This window comes from Oncorhynchus kisutch, linkage group LG17 (genome assembly GCF_002021735.2).
Source record: "Oncorhynchus kisutch isolate 150728-3 linkage group LG17, Okis_V2, whole genome shotgun sequence".
In the NCBI taxonomy this organism is placed as follows: domain Eukaryota; kingdom Metazoa; phylum Chordata; class Actinopteri; order Salmoniformes; family Salmonidae; genus Oncorhynchus; species Oncorhynchus kisutch.
The window spans coordinates 28,498,305-28,508,702 of record NC_034190.2 but is presented as its reverse complement, the minus strand read 5'-3'; the positions used below and the strand labels follow the sequence as shown (position 1 = coordinate 28,508,702).

Sequence of the window (10,398 nt, the reverse complement as noted above, 5' to 3'; positions counted from 1 at the left end):
GACAGCTGTGGTATATTTATGTTACTAGGCAAGACAAGAACAAATTCTTATTTCAATGACAGCCTAGGAACAGTGGGTTAACTGCCTTGCTCAGGGTCAGAATGACATATTTTTACCTTATCAGCTCAGGGATTTGATCTTGCAACTTTTCGGTTATAGTCCAACACTCTAACCACTAGGCCACGCTGTCACCCTGTATATCAGACCGTATACCACAGGTATGACAAAACACTTATTTTTACTGCTTTAATTACATTGATAAACAGTTCATAATAGCAATAAGGCCCCTCAGGGGTTTGTGATATAAGGCCAATATACCATGGCTAAGGGCTGTGTCCAGGCACTCCAGTCCTTAGCCGTGGTATATTGGCCATATAAATCAAATCAAATGTTATTGGTTGTATAAACATATTTAGCAGATGTTATTGTAGGTGTAGCAGATGCATGTGTTCCTAGCTCCAACAGTGCAGTAGTATCTAACAATTCACAACAATACACACATCTGAAAGTAAAAGAATGGAATTAAGAAATATATAAATATTAGGACGAACAATGTCAGCGTGGCATTGACCAAAATAGAGTAGAATAGAATACAGTATATGCATATGAGATGAGTAAAGCAGTATGTAAACATTATTAAAGTGACTAGTGATTCCGTGTCTACAGTATGTACATAGGGCAGCAGCCTCTAAGGGGCAGGGTTGAGTAGCCAGGTGGTAGCCGGCTAGTGATGGCTATTTAACAGTCTGACGGCCTTGAGATAGAAGCTGTTTTCCAGTCTCTCTGTCCCAGCTTTGATGCACATGTACTGACCTCGCTTTTTGGATGATAGCGGGTGGAACAGACCGTGGCTCGGGTGGTTGCTTAAATAACCCTTGCCGAAGACCAAAACTAACAAAAACGTCACAAAATGTCGTCACGATATATGCAGGAACTGTTCCAAACTGTTCCGTCTGGGAAGGATGAAAACGCCTAAGGCCAGGGGCCGGTGTGCCGGTGACAGGCTACTACAGAACACAATCACACCTAGAGCAGACAGTGGTGAGTCCAGTGGTGAGAGCAACTTTGTTGCATTTTCTGGGGAGAAAGAATACTTGCTTTAACTTTTCAGCATTGATTTAGTTGACTGGAGCGAAGAGGTCAGCTAAACACCATGCAGAAATAGAAATGAAGGCAAATAGAATAGACAGACCAAGAGATAAAGAGACAAACACTATCAGTTCAGATGATTACAGGCCTGGTCATCCATTTTGAATTGCTTAGTTTTTTTCTTTGAAAGGGAAAGGGGGGGATACCTAGTTAGTTTTACAACTAAATGCATCCAACTGAAATATGTCTTCCACATTGAACCCAACCCCTCTGAATCAGTAACAAGGGTCCTGTCCTGACCGACAAGGTTAAATCATTACAGTATCACTTTCAAATAACATGTTCATAAACAAAGTAGACTAACGCAGCAGAAATGATGTAACAAAATACTCACACCTCCATCTTTAGTTTAAATGTAATATTGCGCCTAGATACTAGCTCTGGTGGTAGCTGTGGCTTAGTGCTCCTTCCTAACAATATTCTCTAGCTCTTTCACTTTACTTTAGACACATGTATAAAGGGTGTGGCACAGGTAGTCGATGGGGAACAGAAATGGACAGTGTTAGTAATAATCTTTGGAAGCCAACATTAGAGTCTGCCTGACTGCAGGTGTTGCTGCAGAGACCAGAAGATTGCTGGTTGTTGCCCACTGTAGAGATGGGACATAATCTACTCTGTCACAAACACAAGTCATAAAATATTCAGGCAAATTCATCTTTATACTATATGTAGTATCATACTGATACTATCTGTAGACTGTAAGTTAGGCTATTTTATCAACATCTGTCTGGGTCGTCATGCCGACCGTGCCAACATCCCAAAATATGGGCACATGTGCAATGACATCCACAGTCCACTGGACTGCAGTCTAAGCTTTGGACAGGTCGTTTTTGACACATAGTTTAGTTTAGTAGTATGTCAATTGATTCAATGCCAGACCAATGTGAACTACATTACCTAACATCTGATATATGTATTTCTGGTCAGTCCATAATACTCCATTTGTAACAATGATTAATGTTTTAAATATTACTTTGACAAACTTTGTTACTATCAAAGTGACACTTCTGATCTTGACCAAACTGTTATGATCTCAAATAAAACAACTATTATAGATCCTACATAACATAGTAATATCTTAAAGTTATGGATATTTTTCAGATGCAACTTCAGGCCTAACTCCCACATTCTGTTTGAGGCCTTAATCAGGATGAAATTATATTCACTTTTGGTTTCTTTATAGTACACACAATAACACAACAGGCCTAGAGTAGAAAAACATGAGTGTTTAGAATGATGTTTACAGTGTGAGGGGAGGAGGTAGCTTCACACACAGAGTCAACAGACACCCAGCAGGTCAAGAGATGCTCCTGTAGCCTCGCAGCTTGGAACAGAGGGCTGGGCTGCAGCTGTTCCGTTCTGCAGGCGTCTCCATGCCGCCAGAATGCAGACACAGCTTCACACACACACACACACACACACACACACACACACACACACACACACACACACACACACACACACACACACACACACACACACACACACCATGACCATGCTGCTTTATACAGTTACAGAATTCTCTATCCTCATGGCTGGCCCTGAATAACTTGGTGTCTTTCTTGGCATATTATGTGGATCTCTCTACTAAGCATATCAATTATTTATAGTAAAAAAATAGGACTAAGGGGTGTATACCAGTTTGTATTATTCATTGAACGAATGATGCATGATTTTTAAACTAGTTTATTGCTCAGTCAGATTGAATCGTTTCAAAATGCTTAGGCTATAAAGCAATAACGCCCGAGGGGGTGTGGTATATTTAAGCAATAAGGCCAGAGGAGGTGTGGTATATGGTCAATATACCACGGCTAAGGGCGGTTCTTAGGCACGACACAACACAGAGTTAGAGCAGTAAAAATACATGTTTTCTCATACCCGTGGTATACGGTCTGATATACTACAGCTGTCACCCAATCAGCATTCAGGGCTCGAACCACACAGTTTATAATGCTTATTCTAAACCAGATAGTTCAGGTCCTAAGCATTATAAACTGGGTGGTTCGAGCCCTGAATGCTGATTGGGTGACAGCTGTGGTATATCAGACCATATACCACAGGTAGAACAATTCCTGTATTTTTGCTGCTCTAATTACTTTGGTAACCAGTTTATATTAGCAATATGACACCTCGGGGGTTTGTGGTATATTGCCAATATACCACGGCAAAGGGCTGTATCCAGGCACTCCGCAAGAACAGTCCTTAGCCGTGGTATAATGGCCAATGGCATCGCGTCCCCTGGCGTCTTGGAGGACGTGTGTTTTGGGAGGGTTGAAAGCTGAAAACGTTCATGCAGGAGCTCGATGATGTCATCTGCGAACTCACTCCCCCAAGTCAGAGGCACCGATTTGTTGTCTTCGTTTCATTTCCCCCCTGAAGTTTCTCCAATGCGTCTCGGACCGCAGCACAAACCGAGAAAGTCAGATAACTAAACTTTGCTGTCTAAACGACGTGGGATTTAAGGGATTTAGCGACTGGACATAGACCCGAACAGCCCCTTTTCTGTGGGCGAGCGCGTGAACTTTTACTGGAACCGCAAAAATGAATCGGAGTTTTATTAAATCCCAATCTTCCCTGCAATATTTTGATTGCATCGCGGTTGAAGTGAAAAGCAAGGTAAGCCGACTAGCCTATCGTTGGAACACATTTAGACACCATCATGACAATTTTCTTTGAAGTAGGCTAAATAGTTAGCCTAAGCTACTTCACATGCTCTGGAATGGGGTTTCTGGCTAAATAGACTCGGCTGTGGTGGAAGAGGTAGTAGACTGTACTGCTACTTGTCTAGATTTGACCTGCCACATGCAATGGGAATACTCACAAACTCTCAACAATTACGCCACAGTTGGTTAGTTGTGATTTTCACAAGGCAACTTTTTCAAATTTCTAGTGGAAAACCCGCTGAAGATTGGGACTATTCATGCGAATCCTGATGCCATGGCAGATGTTCTAGAAAAACGGGTTTTGCATTGAGGAAGGATCGATTAAATGTGTTAATTATTCTAAAGAAAGTATCGTGGTAATTCCCAAGAGTAGCGGTCGAGATATGGTTATTTTTTGCAACATTTGTTGCAACTACTCTTGATTGTTTTGCTACTAACAAGAGTTGACACTGACAGCGTGTTGATTTCAACACAACAATACACCGACTGACTTTACAAGATCATAGCCGAGCTTTCTCAACCAAATTACATTCCAATAGACCTAATACGGATTTATTTAGTTATTTTAATACAAATATGCTCTCTCATTGTTGTAAAACAAAAATGTAATCATCTATCGATGTGGGCTAGAAACCGAGACATGTTGTATTTTAGTTATTCAGTCAAGCAGCTCTTGACCTGCTGGGTGTCTGTCGCTCTCGTGTGTGTGTGTGTGCGTGTATGTGTGTATGTGAAACTACCTCCTCCCCTCATACTGTAAACATCACTCTTAAGTCTGGAGTGTGTGCCAGTTGCCTACCAACCAACAGACACTGGTGGGTGATAAGACGAATATGTGCCATTTGAAACCATTAGTGGAATAGATCAGTTCAGACGACTAGATCTCTTCTCTACTGGCCCATGTCGTGTCCTTCCTCCATCCTGACATGTCAATATATTGTACTGATAGTATATTCTTCTACTTCTATGATATCTGTTGCTCAGGTTATGTTCCTCCATCATTCTTCTCTCTTACACGGTTTAGGATGGTGCTGATGTTGTTTAGTTTATCCTCAGGTGGATTTCACAGCCTGGACATTTCTTAGGCGGGTTGTATAATCTTTGTGTTGTGGCTGGCAGTGTTTTGAAGGCTCAAGGCTCTCGTTGGTGAAGTGCATCAATGCACCTTGCCTGCCTGCCGCAGAGCTGATCCACCTCTATTGTTTCAGAGGGCTGAGTGAGTATTTAGCTCTAATTCAGAGTTAATATTCAGTCTCACTAATTCATACCGGGGCTGGAATGCTGCTGAACCATTGTCTGTGGTGAAAGGAGGTCCTCTTTCAGGAGCCCTATCAGAGTGTTAGGGCCCCCTTCTGGCTTATCTCTCCTGGGAACCCCTTAAGGAGCAAGCAGTTTAATGTTTTGTTTGTGTGTTTTAAAACAACCTCTGACAGGTGGAGAGGAAACTTGTCAACTTTACGAGAAACTTGTCATCAAGAGCCATATTGGGTTGGGCTAGGTAGGGCAGGACTAAACGTGTCATCACAGAACTAATTGGCTGTTGTAGTGAGTCAACCGGTGTCATCCTCTAGTGACACGACAACCTAACTCACCATCACCACTCTTTTCAGGCCTTTTGGAGTGTGACCTCAATCAGGCACCATCTCTCCCCACTGAGGGAGGGAATCGGTATCAGCCTCTTAGTGATGTCATAAAGGAGTTTAGTTCCTGTTTTTCACTGACCCAGGAGGAGAACCTGTTCTCGGGAATTGTTCTGATAACACCAGACTCGGAACAACGTGGCTTCTCAAAGATGAGCCGTGTTGCAACGGGCTGGTTTGTCTCAGCGCCAGCTGTTCTCTGTAGAGATGTCTTTAGACGGTACTGTAGCATGTCTTCATTCACCCGACAGTATCTACCTCACCCTCCCTCACCCATCACGGTTCATCTCTCAACCACTGGAATTTGCATCTCCATACAAAAACTGTCCGTAGGTCGGCTGGGTAGTTTAGATTGTCACGCGGGGAAGAAGCGCGATAAGACTGAGAAGCCATTCGCAAACTTAGTCTGGCCTCCATCCATGTCAGTCAGTGTGTCGGGCCTAATGCTTGAGCAGCGCAGTCTGTACCTGTCTGGACCCGTTTTAACATTCTCCCGTGAAAGAGGAGGAGGTACTCTTTGTTAGTGTGATGTATTATTTTCAGGTTCTGATTCAAATTTAGCTCATGGTCTTGTCCAGACTTGAAGCTGGCTGACTCCCTTTAGGCTGTGTTCATGTTTTAAACACGGGCTGGTTTAACAGCTCAGTCACACAGATGACATGGTAACATACTGAAACACTGACCTCTACTTTGCAACAGCTAACATATCTAGCACTTTTAGGATTCTGTTTTTGAATCTATTTTATTGAGGTTTTTTTTTCTTTATAAAATCATATCATGACTCAGTGGTTTTCACAAGACCTCATTAGCCCACAAGCTGAGGGAGAACAGTCTGTCACAAACCCATCACTTATTGCTAAATGTAGGTTTCATTTGATGATTTATTTTGGTCTGTGTGCGACTGTTGTGTGTGTGTGTTTATTCATGTTTGGCATCAGTATGAGTTGGATAACACACCTGGCATCACACTGCCTCACCAACATATTCAGATGATATTTCACGTTGTAATGACAAACTGCATGACAGGCCCAGTCTAACACAAACCTCCCAGCAGTCTAACCTAGGCCTTCCTCTAGAACAGACTGTCATCCGGCCTTCCTCTCTGAGCAGATAATTACCGCATCATAGCATAGTGCAGCACAGTTCACCACCATCCACAAGTGACTACTGTTGTAATGTGACTGCTATTGTCAGAGACAAAGCCCAGCTTGTGTTATGCAGACCCAGTGCCCACGCATACAGTAATAGGGTTTCTACTGGCTATGTCAGTTACATGACCAGAGCTGTGACCCCTGGGTCACCCCAGCTGCTCTCCATGGTGGTCCAGTCTCTCTCTCTCTCACACACACAGACACAGACACGCCAGTACAGACAATCACGCCTCTGGGCATCCTGTTTGAGCAAACCTTGGTGTGTGTGTGTGTGCATGCTCAGTCAGTTTGTCCACCCCCATATAATGTTGTTCTGACCCGAACTGTTTTGTCTGTTGGCGTCATCTCATCCAGATAGGCTTGTTTACTGCTGACTCATTCACCTGCATTGTTCCTTTGTCTCAGACTCCTTCCCAAATGGCACCCTACTCCCTATATAGTGCACTACTTTTGACCCGGGTCCTTGATCAACAGTACTGGACTAGAGTGAGCTCCAAAAGTATTGGGACCGTGACAATGTTAATGTTGTTTTGGCTCTGTACTCCAGCTCTTTTGATTTGAAATGATACAATGGCTATGAGGTTAAAGTGCAGACTGTCAGCTCTAGTTTGAGGGTTATTTTCATCCGTTATCATGTGAACTGTTTAAAAATGAAAGCACTTTTTGTACATAGGTAGCATCCACGTTAATGTAGAAGTGTTTAGACACATTCTATTCTTATTTACAATAAAAGTGACTCCAAAATGACACTACATTATTTACTATTCATTTCTATTGGACACAAAATATTCTAAAACACAACCAAAATAAACAGCAAGTGCATCCAACAAGTTTGTACGGGACCAAATACTAAACCTTTGACTACTTTAATACACACAAGTGAATTTGTCCCAATAACTTTAGTCCTAACATTTTAGGGGACCATGTACAAAAAGTGCTGTGATTTCTAAATGGCTCACCCGATATGAATGAAAATACTCTCAAATTAAAGCTAATTAACCTCAGTCATTATCATTTCAAATCCACAGTTCTGGAGTACAGAGCCCCAAAAAACAAACAATTGTCACTTTCCCAATTCTTTTGGAGCTCACTGTGTATTTAGGGAAAAGGGTGCATTTGGGACAATCCTAAACCTCCACTTCCCTCTTGCTTCAGTGGGATAAATGGAAGACATGGACATAGCAATTACAGCTCTTTTCTTTACCTGTGTCGTGGCTTGTTTGAGTGTTACATTGTGTAAATCGTTTTATTGTGGTTAGACTGTCTGTGAAGTTCTGAAAAATCATCTTCTTTAGACATCCTGAAGGAATATTGTGTCTGTCTGCCGATTCTGTTTTGGCTGAACATAGTCTGGCCTTGGTGGTGGATTAGAGAACAATGTGACACTGATTACCTAGCATTTTAGGACTCTGTCCCACTGAGGTCCCTTGTGTCTAACTATACGTTTATAGGCCAGGTCGATATCGATCGAGATTCAAGTATAAGGTCGGCTCAAATTGTGTTCAGTGCTGTGCTCGGTCACCAAGCAGCTGTCTTGCTAACTCACCCCTATATGTTGTCCCTATGTGTTGTCCTTGCAGTACGGAGCAGAGTTCCGGCGGTTCTCCGTGGACCGGTTCAAACCGGGGAAGTTCGAGGACTTCTATAAGCTCGTCATGCACGTTCACCGCATCGCCAACATGGAGGTCATGATTGGCTACGCTGACATCCACGGAGACCTGCTGCCAATCAACAACGACGATAACTTCTGCAAGGCGGTGTCTACGGCCCACCCACTGCTCCGGGTCTTCATACAGAGACAAGGTGAGGAGGAGCTCGACTAATATATAGTGTTGCTGTTTCTGATCGAGCAGACTTATCGTTTTCTTCTGCGTCGTCATTGGTTGTAATGATTAGGGTCTGTTTTCTCACCTGTCGGTCAGGATCCTTTTTGTTTCGCTCACACTGGGGGGTTTACTGTCCTGTACTGCTGGTCCCCGTGGGTGGGTGTGTGTGATGGGTCAGTCCTGTGTGCTATCTAAAAGGGGAATGCTTGCAGGCGAAAGCAGCCAATAGAAAGGAGGTCGATGGGAACGTCTTCTTTCATGCCAGACATGACTTTGAACAAAAGCCCTGCTTGAATGAGATGCTCCTCACTATGTAGGGCTGAACTGAGCGCTGCTAATCCAAAGGCACTGCTCCTAAACACTGAATGGGAGCCCCCCCCCCCCCCCCCCCATATACACAAGGCCTGCGGAGGCCTCTTCCCCTACCAGGCATGGGACCAGGCATGGGCATCCGAATGCAGCCGGCCCCAGCATACAAATGCATCCATCACCTTTTATGTGGAATGTTCACCCTCATTGGCTGTGTTGCGTTTCCTGGTGTACTGTCCCGCTACGTACTGCTACAGTTCGTGTTATGACAATACTCCCAATGGTTGTAATGCAAGAGGCTGAACAAAGTGGGGTGTTATCATGGCACATTGCTGACACAAAGGATTTGTCTGTTGAAAGGATTGCGGCTCCAGTAGGAAGGAAGATTATACAATGCCTTTCCTAACAAAGAGTTAGTTTTATCAGGTGTTTTTTGTTGTTGTGAAGAGTTAAGTAATGATAGTGATGTATTCATGTGTGTGCAGCAGGGTAAGGTGAACTTATTGCATTGGAACTCATGGTGTAAGCGTGGGTACTATTTACAGGAATTCGTGCTGTAGTTACTTTGGAGATGAGTCAGCATTCTGGAGCCGTGTATTGAACTTTACTGGAGGCCATTGTTCTAACGTCTATTCATACTGAGGCCTATTCCTGCTTGTGTATCTGGGGGTAAAAATCCCCTGTGATGAGTAGCGCTGGGTAGTACCAACCTACAAGCACCACAGGTTTCCCGTCAGTCACGCTGTCCAAGCATCTCCTGACCACCCGGAGAACAATCCAGGCCTCTGTCAGAGACGGTCAGTAGTTAGAACTGCTGCCCTCTCTCAGGGCCTCGCATAGAGACATTAGTTTGACTCAGCGTCACGACTCTGTCACTCTGATCACACGGATCCTATTCTAACGCAGTATGGGTCGTCTGGACCCACTGACTGAACAAACACTTAACTAGATCCTAACCTCACAGAGACGACAATACTGCTCATAACAGCAACAGTCTTAAACATTGTCCCTCTCTCTGTTTTGCGAAAAAGCTGGAAAGGAAATTCCTTATGCAAAACACTCCTCTCTGAGTGAAACTCTGGAATGGGTTTATAAGACTGAACAGAGCAGGTAATTGTCCCTGACAATTGAGTTCCAAAGCCCAGAACCCCTCACTGTCTGTCAATTTATAGTCTTCTCTCTCCCACCACATGACCTCGGACCCAGCCAATCAGAGTAGAGACATAAAGTCAGATGAGGCCCCTGGGGCCAGGGTAGGGTGGTCACTAGATCACCTCCATGGTCCACTGCCATGAGAAGGACCCATTTGATGTGCTGCTGCACAGGTGCACTTCTCCCCTCTGCCCGGGACCCACTAAGACCCTCAGATCTCCGGGTAATGACTAATCTGAGTCCAGGGGGGAACTGAACCTGTAAGAGCCCCGCAAAGGGCCCACTTCCTCCTGGTTTAATTTGAACTCACCACCCTACCCCCTACCTTTCCCCAACCCCCTCCCCCGTGTGAGTGTGGAGACCTTGCTGCTGCTTTTACAAGGTTGTCTTTCTCTCTGGCCGGTAACCAGGCCTGTCGGCAGTTTAGAGGGCTCAGTCAGTAGCCACATGCATCATTGCATCTGGCTTTCACCCATCCTTCCTGTGCTCTCCGTTGTTCAGTGAGTTA

The 10,398-nt window shown here is 44.1% G+C and overlaps 1 protein-coding gene across 1 annotated transcript in view; it reads left to right on the top strand.

Annotated features, from left to right (window-relative positions):
* Positions 1 to 3,437: 3,437 nt before the first annotated feature.
* LOC109875607 (partitioning defective 6 homolog gamma-like) overlaps positions 3,438 to 10,398 on the top strand; it is a 47,172-nt gene continuing 40,211 nt past the window's right edge. Inside the window, exons 1-2 of the mRNA XM_020467979.2 lie at positions 3,438 to 3,765; positions 8,184 to 8,406. Of these exons, the coding sequence (XP_020323568.1) occupies positions 3,691 to 3,765; positions 8,184 to 8,406 (298 nt within the window). The 5' untranslated portion in view covers positions 3,438 to 3,690. The remainder of the gene's footprint in view (positions 3,766 to 8,183; positions 8,407 to 10,398) is intronic.